The sequence below is a fragment of the Myxine glutinosa genome, chromosome 6, assembly GCF_964187855.1.
Source record: "Myxine glutinosa chromosome 6, kmMyxGlut1.1, whole genome shotgun sequence".
Lineage (NCBI taxonomy): Eukaryota > Metazoa > Chordata > Myxini > Myxiniformes > Myxinidae > Myxine > Myxine glutinosa.
In genome coordinates, this window is record NC_136266.1 from 60,344,573 (window position 1) to 60,358,938 (window position 14,366).

The 14,366-nt window shown below is 38.4% G+C and overlaps 2 protein-coding genes across 2 annotated transcripts; both read left to right on the forward strand.

Moving 5' to 3' along the window:
- Positions 1–155: 155 nt before the first annotated feature.
- On the forward strand, positions 156–6,241 carry LOC144892710 (uncharacterized). Its single transcript, XM_078781024.1, has 6 exons — positions 156–698; positions 783–1,286; positions 1,958–3,721; positions 4,661–5,248; positions 5,413–5,902; positions 6,234–6,241. The coding sequence occupies exons 1-6, from the start codon at positions 156–158 to the stop codon at positions 6,239–6,241; spliced, it is 3,897 nt and encodes a 1,298-aa protein (XP_078637150.1).
- A 62-nt stretch (positions 6,242–6,303) lies between these two features.
- On the forward strand, positions 6,304–14,231 carry LOC144892711 (uncharacterized). Its single transcript, XM_078781025.1, is given in 5 exon segments — positions 6,304–6,930; positions 7,015–8,778; positions 9,818–10,224; positions 10,226–10,809; positions 14,224–14,231. Coding segments are annotated over 5 exon segments (3,390 nt in total).
- The last annotated feature ends 135 nt before the right edge of the window (positions 14,232–14,366 follow it).

A 14,366-nucleotide genomic window follows, 5' to 3' on the forward strand; every position in this document is an offset into this window, starting at 1 on the left:
CGTACAAGTGTGGTGTGTGTTCTAAGGTTTTTCGTCATTTATCAAATTTAAATACACACAAACTAATTCACATGGGGGAGAAACCGCACAAGTGTTCTGTGTGTTCAAAGGTTTTTCGTCATTCATCAAATTTAAATACACACAAACTAATTCACATGGGGGAGAAACCATACAAGTGTGGTGTGTGTTCTAAGGTTTTTCGTCATTTATCAAATTTAAATACACACAAACTAATTCACATGGGGGAGAAACCGTACAAGTGTTCTGTGTGTTCAAAGGTTTTTCGTCATTCATCAAATTTAAATACACACAAACTAATTCACATGGGGGAGAAACCATTCAAGTGTGGTGTGTGTTCTAAGGTTTTTCGTCATTCATCAAATTTAAATACACACAAACTAATTCACATGGGGGAGAAACCGTACAAGTGTTCTGTGTGTTCAAAGGTTTTTCGTCATTCATCAAATTTAAATGCACACAAACTAATTCACATGGGAGAGAAGCCGCACAAGTGTTCTGTGTGTTCAAATGTTTTTCGTCATTCATCAAATTTAAATACACACAAACTAATTCACATGGGGGAGAAACCGTACAAGTGTGGTGTGTGTTCTAAGGTTTTTCGTCATTTATCAAATTTAAATACACACAAACTAATTCACATGGGGGAGAAACCACACAAGTGTTCTGTGTGTTCAAAGGTTTTTCGTCATTCATCAAATTTAAATACACACAAACTAATTCACATGGGGGAGAAACCGTACAAGTGGGGTGTGTGTTCTAAGGTTTTTCGTCATTTATCAAATTTAAATACACACAAACTAATTCACATGGGGGAAAACCCGTTCAAGTGTTCTGTGTGTTCAAAGATTTTTCGTCATTCATCAAATTTAAATACACACAAACTAATTCACATGGGGGAGAAACCGTTCAAGTGTGGTATGTGTTCTAAGGTTTTTCATCATTCATCAAATTTAAATACACACAAACTAATTCACACGGGAGAGAAGCCGCACAAGTGTTCTGTGTGTTCAAAGGTTTTTCGTCATTCATCAAATTTAAATACACACAAACTAATTCACATGGGGGAGAAACCGTACAAGTGTGGTGTGTGTTCTAAGGTTTTTCGTCATTCATCAAATTTAAATACACACAAACTAATTCACATGGGGGAGAAACCGTACAAGTGTGGTGTGTGTTCTAAGGTTTTTCGTCATTCATCAAATTTAAATACACACAAACTAATTCACATGGGGGAGAAACCGTACAAGTGTTCTGTGTGTTCAAAGGTTTTTCGTCATTCATCAAATTTAAATGCACACAAACTAATTCACATGGGAGAGAAGCCGCACAAGTGTTCTGTGTGTTCAAAGGTTTTTCGTCATTCATCAAATTTAAATACACACAAACTAATTCACATGGGGGAGAAACCGTACAAGTGTGGTGTGTGTTCTAAGGTTTTTCGTTGTTTATCAAATTTAAATACACACAAACTAATTCACATGGGGAGAAACCGCACAAGTGTTCTGTGTGTTCAAAGGTTTTTCGTCATTCATCAAATTTAAATACACACAAACTAATTCACATGGGGGAGAAACCATACAAGTGTGGTGTGTCTTCTAAGGTTTTTCGTCATTTATCAAATTTAAATACACACAAACTAATTCACATGGGGGAGAAACCGTACAAGTGTGGTGTGTGTTCTAAGGTTTTTCGTCATTCATCAAATTTAAATACACACAAACTAATTCACATGGGGGAGAAACCGTACAAGTGTGGTGTGTGTTCTAAGGTTTTTCGTCATTTATCAAATTTAAATACACATAAACTAATTCACATGGGGGAGAAACCGTACAAGTGTTGTGTGTGTTCAAAGGTTTTTCGTCATTCATCATATTTAAATGCACACAAACTAATTCACACGGGAGAGAAGCCGCACAAGTGTTCTGTGGGTTTGAAGGTTTTTCGTCATTCATCAAACTTAAATACACACAAACTAATTCACACGGGAGAGAAGCCGCACAAGTGTTCTGTGTGTTCAAAGGTTTTTCGTCATTCATCAAATTTAAATACACACAAACTAATTCACATGGGGGAGAAACCGTACAAGTGGGGTGTGTGTTCTAAGGTTTTTCGTCATTTATCAAATTTAAATACACACAAACTAATTCACATGGGGGAAAACCCATTCAAGTGTTCTGTGTGTTCAAAGGTTTTTCGTCATTCATCAAATTTAAATACACACAAACTAATTCACATGGGGGAGAAACCGTTCAAGTGTGGTATGTGTTCTAAGGTTTTTCATCATTCATCAAATTTAAATACACACAAACTAATTCACACGGGAGAGAAGCCGCACAAGTGTTCTGTGTGTTCAAAGGTTTTTCGTCATTCATCAAATTTAAATACACACAAACTAATTCACATGGGGGAGAAACCGTACAAGTGTGGTGTGTGTTCTAAGGTTTTTCGTCATTCATCAAATTTAAATACACACAAACTAATTCACATGGGGGAGAAACCGTACAAGTGTGGTGTGTGTTCTAAGGTTTTTCGTCATTCATCAAATTTAAATACACACAAACTAATTCACATGGGGGAGAAACCGTACAAGTGTTCTGTGTGTTCAAAGGTTTTTCGTCATTCATCAAATTTAAATGCACACAAACTAATTCACATGGGAGAGAAGCCGCACAAGTGTTCTGTGTTTTCAAAGGTTTTTCGTCATTCATCAAATTTAAATACACACAAACTAATTCACATGGGGGAGAAACCGTACAAGTGTGGTGTGTGTTCTCAGGTTTTTCGTTGTTTATCAAATTTAAATACACACAAACTAATTCACATGGGGGAGAAACCGCACAAGTGTTCTGTGTGTTCAAAGGTTTTTCGTCATTCATCAAATTTAAATACACACAAACTAATTCACATGGGGGAGAAACCATACAAGTGTGGTGTGTGTTCTAAGGTTTTTCGTCATTTATCAAATTTAAATACACACAAACTAATTCACATGGGGGAGAAACCGTACAAGTGTGGTGTGTGTTCTAAGGTTTTTCGTCATTCATCAAATATAAATACACACAAACTAATTCACATGGGGGAGAAACCGTACAAGTGTTGTGTGTGTTCAAAGGTTTTTCGTCATTCATCATATTTAAATGCACACAAACTAATTCACACGGGAGAGAAGCCGCACAAGTGTTCTGTGTGTTTGAAGGTTTTTCGTCATTCATCAAACTTAAATACACACAAACTAATTCACACGGGAGAGAAGCCGCACAAGTGTTCTGTGTGTTTGAAGGTTTTTCGTCATTCATCAAATTTAATTGCACACAAACTAATTCACACGGGAGAGAAGCCGCACAAGTGTGGTGTGTGTTCTAAGGTTTTTCGTCATTCATCAAATTTAAATACACACAAACTAATTCACATGGGGGAGAAACCGTACAAGTGTTCTGTGTGTTCAAAGGTTTTTCGTCATTCATCAAATTTAAATGCACACAAACTAATTCACATGGGAGAGAAGCCGCACAAGTGTTCTGTGTGTTCAAATGTTTTTCGTCATTCATCAAATTTAAATACACACAAACTAATTCACATGGGGGAGAAACCGTACAAGTGTGGTGTGTGTTCTAAGGTTTTTCGTCATTTATCAAATTTAAATACACACAAACTAATTCACATGGGGGAGAAACCGTACAAGTGTTCTGTGTGTTCAAAGGTTTTTCGTCATTCATCAAATGTAAATGCACACAAACTAATTCACATGGGAGAGAAGCCGCATAAGTGTTCTGCGTGTTCAAAGGTTTTTTGTCATTCATCTATCTATAATTCCAGTAATCTCTGTGTGTGTGTGTGTCTGTGTGTCTGTGTGTGTGTATGCGACCGCTGTTTCTCGACAACTACCGGTCCGATATACTTGAAACTTGCCAGGTATATTGCTGGGGACCCGAGGATGTGCCTTTTCAAGGTTTTAAATTAATCGGACAAGTAGTTACCGAGCTATGGCGATTTCTTTACCAAACTCCGCAAGCCGTTCGCTTTGGACCAAACCATTTCATGTAAATAGAGGGGGGGGGGGGGGGGGGATTGTCACCGTACTCGCAAGCCGTTCGCTTTGGACCAAACCATTCCATGTAAATAGAGGGGGGGGGGGGGGATTGTCACCGTACTCGCAAGCCGTTCGCTTTGGACCAAACCATTTCATGTAAATAGAGGGGGGGGATTGTCACCGTACTCGCAAGCCGTCCGCTTTGGCTTTGCGAATGGACCAAACCATTTCATGTAAATAGAGGGGGGGGATATAATTTTAGATATATATATAGTACGGGCATGCCCTAGTCAAATTTAAATACACACAAACTAATTCACATGGGGGAGAAACCGTACAAGTGTGGTGTGTGTTCGAAGGTTTTTCCTCATTCATCAAATTTAAATACACACAAACTAATTCACATGGGGGAGAAACCGTTCAAGTGTGGTGTGTGTTCTAAGGTTTTTCGTCGTTCATCAAATTTAAATACACACAAACTAATTCACATGGGGGAGAAACCGTTCAAGTGTGGTGTGTGTTCTAAGGTTTTTCGTCATTCATCAAATTTTAATACACACAAACTAATTCACACGGGAGAGAAGCCGCACAAGTGTTCTGTGTTCAAAGGTTTTTCGTCATTCATCAAATATAAATACACACAAACTAATTCACATGGGGGAGAAACCGTACAAGTGTGGTGTGTGTTCTAAGGTTTTTCGTCATTCATCAAATTTAAATACACACAAACTAATTCACATGGGGGAGAAACCGTACAAGTGTGGTGTGTGTTCTAAGGTTTTTCGTCATTTATCAAATTTAAATACACACAAACTAATTCACATGGGGGAGAAACCGTACAAGTGTTGTGTGTGTTCAAAGGTTTTTCGTCATTCATCATATTTAAATGCACACAAACTAATTCACACGGGAGAGAAGCCGCACAAGTGTTCTGTGTGTTTGAAGGTTTTTCGTCATTCATCAAATTTAAATACACACAAACTAATTCACACGGGAGAGAAGCCGCACAAGTGTTCTGTGTGTTTGAAGGTTTTTCGTCATTCATCAAATTTAATTGCACACAAACTAATACACACGGGAGAGAAGCCACACAAGTGTTCTGTGTGTTCAAAGGTTTTTCGTCATTCATCAAATTTAAATAAACACAAACTAATTCACACGGGGGAGAAACCGTACAAGTGTTCTGTGTGTTCAAAGGTTTTTCGTCATTCATCAAATTTAAATACACACAAACTAATTCACATGGGGGAGAAACCGTACAAGTGTGGTGTGTTCTAAGGTTTTTCGTCATTCATCAAATTTAAATACACACAAACTAATTCACATGGGGGAGAAACCGTACAAGTGTGGTGTGTTCTAAGGTTTTTCGTCATTCATCAAATTTAAATACACACAAACTAATTCACATGGGGGAGAAACCGTTCAAGTGTGGTGTGTGTTCTAAGGTTTTTCATCATTCATCAAATTTAAATACACACAAACTAATTCACACGGGAGAGAAGCCGCACAAGTGTTCTGTGTGTTCAAAGGTTTTTCGTCATTCATCAAATTTAAGTACACACAAACTAATTCACATGGGGGAGAAACCGTACAAGTGTGGTGTGTGTTCTAAGGTTTTTCGTCATTTATCAAATTTAAATACACACAAACTAATTCACATGGGGGAGAAACCGTACAAGTGTTCTGTGTGTTCAAAGGTTTTTCGTCATTCATCAAATTTAAATGCACACAATCTAATTCACACGGGAGAGAAGCCGCACAAGTGTTCTGTGTGTTCAAAGGTTTTTCGTCATTCATCAAATTTAAGTACACACAAACTAATTCACATGGGGGAGAAACCGTACAAGTGTGGTGTGTGTTCTAAGGTTTTTCGTCATTTATCAAATTTAAATACACACAAACTAATTCACATGGGGGAGAAACCGTTCAAGTGTGGTGTGTGTTCTAAGGTTTTTCGTCGTTCATCAAATTTAAATACACACAAAATAATTCACACGGGAGAGAAGCCGCACTGCCGCACAAGTGTTCTGTGTGTTCAAAGGTTTTTCTTCATTCATCAAATTTAAATACACACAAACTAATTCACATGGGGGAGAAACCGTACAAGTGTTCTGTGTGTTCAAAGGTTTTTCGTCATTCATCAAATTTAAATGCTCACAAACTAATTCACATGGGAGAGAAGCCCTCTAAGTGTTCTGTGTTCAAAGGTTTTTCGTCATTCATCAAATTTAAATACACACAAACTAATTCACATGGGGGAGAAACCGTACAAGTGTGGTGTGTGTTCTAAGGTTTTTCGTCATTTATCAAATTTAAATACACACAAACTAATTCACATGGGGGAGAAACCGCACAAGTGTTCTGTGTGTTCAAAGGTTTTTCGTCATTCATCAAATTTAAATACACACAAACTAATTCACATGGGGGAGAAACCATACAAGTGTGGTGTGTGTTCTAAGGTTTTTCGTCATTTATCAAATTTAAATACACACAAACTAATTCACATGGGGGAAAACCCGTTCAAGTGTTCTGTGTGTTCAAAGGTTTTTCGTCATTCATCAAATTTAAATACACACAAACTAATTCACATGGGGGAGAAACCGTTCAAGTGTGGTATGTGTTCTAAGGTTTTTCATCATTCATCAAATTTAAATACACACAAACTAATTCACACGGGAGAGAAGCCGCACAAGTGTTCTGTGTGTTCAAAGGTTTTTCGTCATTCATCAAATTTAAATACACACAAACTAATTCACATGGGGGAGAAACCGTACAAGTGTGGTGTGTGTTCTAAGGTTTTTCGTCATTCATCAAATTTAAATACACACAAACTAATTCACATGGGGGAGAAACCGTACAAGTGTGGTGTGTGTTCTAAGGTTTTTCGTCATTCATCAAATTTAAATACACACAAACTAATTCACATGGGGGAGAAACCGTACAAGTGTTCTGTATTTTTAAAGGTTTTTCGTCATTCATCAAATTTAAATGCACACAAACTAATTCACATGGGAGAGAAGCCGCACAAGTGTTCTGTGTGTTCAAAGGTTTTTCGTCATTCATCAAATTTAAATACACACAAACTAATTCACATGGGGGAGAAACCGTACAAGTGTGGTGTGTGTTCTAAGGTTTTTCGTTGTTTATCAAATTTAAATACACACAAACTAATTCACATGGGGGAGAAACCGCACAAGTGTTCTGTGTGTTCAAAGGTTTTTCGTCATTCATCAAATTTAAATACACACAAACTAATTCACATGGGGGAGAAACCATACAAGTGTGGTGTGTGTTCTAAGGTTTTTCGTCATTCATCAAATTTAAATACACACAAACTAATTCACATGGGGGAGAAACCGTACAAGTGTGGTGTGTGTTCTAAGGTTTTTCGTCATTCATCAAAGTTAAATACACACAAACTAATTCACATGGGGGAGAAACCGTACAAGTGTGGTGTGTGTTCTAAGGTTTTTCGTCATTTATCAAATTTAAATGCACACAAACTAATTCACACGGGAGAGAAGCCGCACAAGTGTTCTGTGTGTTTGAAGGTTTTTCGTCATTCATCAAACTTAAATACACACAAACTAATTCACACGGGAGAGAAGCCGCACAAGTGTTCTGTGTGTTTGAAGGTTTTTCGTCATTCATCAAATTTAATTGCACACAAACTAATTCACACGGGAGAGAAGCCACACAAGTGTGGTGTGTGTTTGAAGGTTTTTCGTCATTCATCAAATTTAAATACACACAAACTAATTCACATGGGGGAGAAACCGTACAAGTGTGGTGTGTGTTTGAAGGTTTTTCGTCATTCATCAAATTTAAATACACACAAACTAATTCACATGGGGGAGAAACCGTACAAGTGTGGTGTGTGTTCTAAGGTTTTTCGTCATTCATCAAATTTAAATACACACAAACTAATTCACATGGGGGAGAAACCGTACAAGTGTTGTGTGTGTTCAAAGGTTTTTCGTCATTCATCATATTTAAATGCACACAAACTAATTCACACGGGAGAGAAGCCGCACAAGTGTTCTGTGTGTTTGAAAGTTTTTCGTCATTCATCAAATTTAAATACACACAAACTAATTCACACGGGAGAGAAGCCGCACAAGTGTTCTGTGTGTTTGAAGGTTTTTCGTCATTCATCAAATTTCATTGCACACAAACTAATACACACGGGAGAGAAGCCACACAAGTGTTCTGTGTGTTCAAAGGTTTTTCGTCATTCATCAAATTTAAATACACACAAACTAATTCACATGGGGGAGAAACCGTACAAGTGTGGTGTGTGTTCTAAGGTTTTTCGTCATTCATCAAATTTAAATACACACAAACTAATTCACATGGGGGAGAAACCGTTCAAGTGTGGTGTGTGTTCTAAGGTTTTTCGTCATTCATCAAATTTAAATACACACAAACTAATTCACACGGGAGAGAAGCCGCACAAGTGTTCTGTGTGTTCAAAGGTTTTTCGTCATTCATCAAATTTAAATACACACAAACTAATTCACATGGGGGAGAAACCGTACAAGTGTGGTGTGTGTTCTAAGGTTTTTCGTCATTTATCAAATTTAAATACACACAAACTAATTCACATGGGGGAGAAACCGTACAAGTGTTCTGTGTGTTCAAAGGTTTCTCGTCATTCATCAAATGTAAATGCACACAAACTAATTCACATGGGAGAGAAGCCGCACAAGTGTTCTGCGTGTTCAAAGGTTTTTTGTCATTCATCTATCTATAATTCCAGTAATCTCTGTGTGTGTGTGTGTCTGTGTGTGTGTATGCGACCGCTGTTTCTCGACAACTACCGGTCCGATATACTTGAAACTTGCCAGGTATATTGCTGGGGACCCGAGGATGTGCCTTTTCAAGGTTTTAAATTAATCGGACAAGTAGTTACCGAGCTATGGCGATTTCTTTACCAAACTCCGCAAGCCGTTCGCTTTGGACCAAACCATTTCATGTAAATAGAGGGGGGGGGGGGGGGGGATTGTCACCGTACTCGCAAGCCGTTCGCTTTGGACCAAACCATTCCATGTAAATAGAGGGGGGGGGGGGGGGGATTGTCACCGTACTCGCAAGCCGTCCGCTTTGGCTTTGCGAATGGACCAAACCATTTCATGTAAATAGAGGGGGGGGGGGGATATAATTTTAGATATATATATAGTACGGGCATGCCCTAGTCAAATTTAAATACACACAAACTAATTCACATGGGGGAGAAACCGTACAAGTGTGGTGTGTGTTCGAAGGTTTTTCCTCATTCATCAAATTTAAATACACACAAACTAATTCACATGGGGGAGAAACCGTTCAAGTGTGGTGTGTGTTCTAAGGTTTTTCGTCGTTCATCAAATTTAAATACACACAAACTAATTCACATGGGGGAGAAACCGTTCAAGTGTGGTGTGTGTTCTAAGGTTTTTCGTCATTCATCAAATTTTAATACACACAAACTAATTCACATGGGAGAGAAGCCGCACAAGTGTTCTGTGTTCAAAGGTTTTTCGTCATTCATCAAATATAAATACACACAAACTAATTCACATGGGGGAGAAACCGTACAAGTGTGGTGTGTGTTCTAAGGTTTTTCGTCATTCATCAAATTTAAATACACACAAACTAATTCACATGGGGGAGAAACCGTACAAGTGTGGTGTGTGTTCTAAGGTTTTTCGTCATTTATCAAATTTAAATACACACAAACTAATTCACATGGGGGAGAAACCGTACAAGTGTTGTGTGTGTTCAAAGGTTTTTCGTCATTCATCATATTTAAATGCACACAAACTAATTCACACGGGAGAGAAGCCGCACAAGTGTTCTGTGTGTTTGAAGGTTTTTCGTCATTCATCAAATTTAAATACACACAAACTAATTCACACGGGAGAGAAGCCGCACAAGTGTTCTGTGTGTTTCAAGGTTTTTCGTCATTCATCAAATTTAATTGCACACAAACTAATACACACGGGAGAGAAGCCACACAAGTGTTCTGTGTGTTCAAAGGTTTTTCGTCATTCATCAAATTTAAATAAACACAAACTAATTCACACGGGGGAGAAACCGTACAAGTGTTCTGTGTGTTCAAAGGTTTTTCGTCATTCATCAAATTTAAATACACACAAACTAATTCACATGGGGGAGAAACCGTACAAGTGTGGTGTGTTCTAAGGTTTTTCGTCATTCATCAAATTTAAATACACACAAACTAATTCACATGGGGGAGAAACCGTTCAAGTGTGGTGTGTGTTCTAAGGTTTTTCATCTTTCATCAAATTTAAATACACACAAACTAATTCACACGGGAGAGAAGCCGCACAAGTGTTCTGTGTGTTCAAAGGTTTTTCGTCATTCATCAAATTTAAGTACACACAAACTAATTCACATGGGGGAGAAACCGTACAAGTGTGGTGTGTGTTCTAAGGTTTTTCGTCATTTATCAAATTTAAATACACACAAACTAATTCACATGGGGGAGAAACCGTACAAGTGTTCTGTGTGTTCAAAGGTTTTTCGTCATTCATCAAATTTAAATGCACACAATCTAATTCACACGGGAGAGAAGCCGCACAAGTGTTCTGTGTGTTCAAATGTTTTTCGTCATTCATCAAATTTAAATACACACAAACTAATTCACATGGGGGAGAAACCGTACAAGTGTGGTGTGTGTTTGAAGGTTTTTCCTCATTCATCAAATTTAAATACACACAAACTAATTCACATGGGGGAGAAACCGTTCAAGTGTGGTGTGTGTTCTAAGGTTTTTCGTCGTTCATCAAATTTAAATACACACAAACTAATTCACACGGGAGAGAAGCCGCACTGCCGCTAGGGTGCATCAAACGCCCTTAGGTTCTTGGATTTTAATGTCTATTCTCTCAAATGTTACACTTGTTGGTAGAAGTATGTATGCAAAAAATAAATGAAATCAGAGGTGGTCCTGGGTGGCCACCGGCCACTTTTATATATTTAGGGCCATTTTCGGGGCCGCACTATGTAAAAATGTTTGATTTTGTTATTTTACACCCAAACCTAGTCATGTTTGGTATCAAATTGAAGGTCTTGATGAGAGGAATACAAATATAACAATTTTATGCAAAAAACGATGGTTTGATAATTAGTTTGTATTTTTACATGAATGAAATCGGAGGTCTAATCGTGGGTCCCATACTAGTAGTCTAATAATATCCTTTATTTTCTTTCAGATGGCAGATAAGAAGACCAGATTAGCAAGTGCCATTTTTGGTCTTGGCAATGCTTTTACAGAAGCAGATGGTACATTGACAGGAGTCCGCCTCCCAACTTGCCGGCAGGTTCTTCGATGCGTGATGTGGTACATCCAGAAAGAAATATGTGAAGGCAAACAAACTCAGCCACTGAAATGGAAATCTGCCAGCATCGTCCTTATCCAGCTGAAAAAATTCTACACTAAAGCAAATATTCCTATGCTTTCAGACCATCAATGCTGCAAACTAATACTTGACCTTCTTAATGACAATAACAAATTGCGTCAAATACCTGTTTCTCGCCGAGAATCTCCAAGCACTTTGGCTAAGTTGCAAACCATGAATGAACGTCTTGATAAGACCTTTGGTGTATGGACAAAAGATGTAATGACAAACATTAAGAATGAGGAAGATAGAGTATTTTTAGAGTCAATGAAATCTGACAGAGTAGCCTCATTTGGTGGTGTTGACAAGAAGAAAGTTGATAAAGATCATAGAAAAGAAAAACGCCTCTTAGCGGAAGCTTCAAGACGAGAACGTCATGAATCATCCAGTGTACAAGAGATGACAATTAGTTCTGTATGCTCTGATGATAGTGACTCTGCAGATAGCTTGGAAGAAACTGAAGAAGAGGCGATTCCAGAGTTTCAAAGGAAGCGTAGTCACCACAGATCAACATATGCAGGTACATCTGCCTTTATTCCTCATGATATTCTGAAAAGACATTCAGTTGTGTCTGTTGCTACTCGACTAAACATAACTCCTGTTCAACAGGTTGCGCTCACCAAAGCTGTAATTCAAGAGGCAGGAGGTGATCCACGTCGTGTGGCCAAGTCGTACTCAACTGCTGATAAGGCTCGACGATCAATAACAAGTGCTATCGCCAAAGATATTCAAGAAAATTGGATCGCCCCAACAGCTGCAACACTTCACTGGGATGGCAAGCAGATACCAACGCTCACAAACAAGAATGTCAAGGAAGAAAGATTGCCAGTGTTGGTTGGGAATGCCACTGATGTAAAGCTACTGGGGGTGGCTAGATATCCTCCTGGAAGTGATAGGTCATCAGGTGACATCATTGCCGAGCACACTTACACGTATCTACATTCATGGAAGTGCAAACAATCAGTTGTCAACTTATGTTTTGACACAACAGCATCAAACACTGGACACGTTACAGCTGCCTGTGTTACCATTCAATCAAAACTGGACCGTGCTCTTCTGTGGTGTGCATGTCGCCATCATGTTGGAGAGGTAATCCTGGATCATGTGTTTGACGTTCTCAAAATTGAGGCATCAAAGTCTCCAGAAGTATCTTTGTTCCAAAAATTCCAGAAGAATTGGGAACGCATATCGCATGCAAAGAATGAAAGTTTAACCAAAATTGACATTTCCATGTACAATGACTATGCACAACAGCTGCTTTTATCCTGCAAAAACAAGGTTTTAAGCACAATCCGCACAAGCGCTTCATACTGTAGGGAAGACTACAAGGAAATGGCACAACTCTGCCAGGTAGTCCTCGATGATGATGTCACAAAACAAGGAACACTCCACAGACCAGGGGCCATGCATAAAGCAAGGTGGATGTCAAAGATTCTTTATTCCATCAAAATATGCCTACTTGAAGAGCAAATTTCTCTACTACCTCGAGGAACTGTAACAACACAACATCAACAGAAAAAACTGAAGGAGTTTGTTGTTTTTGTTGTTTATATTTATTGTGATTGGTGGCTCATATGTCAGTCTGCTTCAAATGCCCCATGGTTTGATTTGTGCTTTTACAAGACTCTGCTCAACTATAAAGCTGTCAACTCAACCATTTCAGTCAGCGCTGTGAAAGCCTTTGATAGACATTTGTGGTATTTAACCCCAGAACTGGTTGTTTTGGCACTGTTCAGCAATGCAATTCCTCAAAAGGATCGTCGTGCCCTTGCAGATGTGTTACTGGCCATACAACCAGATGAAATGCCAAGCACTCCAAAACACCGCTACGGTTCTGGATATGGCAAACCGTCATTTCCAAAAATTACAGAAGCGACAACCCTGGCTGATCTTGTGAACGAGGACTCGTGGTTTACAGTAAACCTTCTTCACCTAGATATGACCTTCCTAACAGAGGATGTTGACACTTGGCAGAACAATGAGCACTTCAAGGCAGCCAAGTCCATTGTGGATGGGCTTAATGTTGTGAATGACCCTGCGGAGAGAGCAGTAAAGCTCGCAACTGATTTTGTCTCAACTGCAAGAAGAGAAGACCACTTCCAAAATCTTCTTCAAGTGGTTGAATGTGACCGCAAAGCGAGGCCAAATTTGCGGAAACGAGCAAAGTTGGAGTAGTGACATTGGCGTTGTGCTTAATACATTTTCAAACTTTTAATCAATGAAAGTACAATACTACAACACTGTACTACAACTTTGTAATATGAAGAACGATTTTGGTTAATTTTACATTGACATGTAAGGTTGTTTTAACTGTTTGATATTAGGCATTTAGTAAAAGTAGGACTTTACTTTTGTATATAGGTATAATGGTTAATTTTACATTATCTTGTAGTTAATTTTACATTATCTTGTAAAGTAGTTTAGCTGTGGCCCTAAATGGCCCTAAATATATAAAAGTGGCCGGTGGCCACCCAGGACCACCTCTGATTTCATCTATTTTTTGCATACATACTTCTACCAACAAGTGTAACATTTGAGGGAATAGACATTAAAATACAACAACTTTTTGAAAATCATGGGGCGTTTGATGCACCCTAACTGCCGCACAAGTGTTCTGTGTGTTCAAAGGTTTTTCTTCATTCATCAAATTTAAATACACACAAACTAATTCACATGGGGGAGAAACCGTACAAGTGTTCTGTGTGTTCAAAGGTTTTTCGTCATTCATAAAATTTAAATGCTCACAAACTAATTCACATGGGAGAGAAGCCCTCTAAGTGTTCTGTGTTCAAAGGTTTTTCGTCATTCATCAAATTTAAATACACACAAACTAATTCACATGGGGGAGAAACCGTACAAGTGTGGTGTGTGTTCTAAGGTTTTTCGTCATTTATCAAATTTAAATACACACA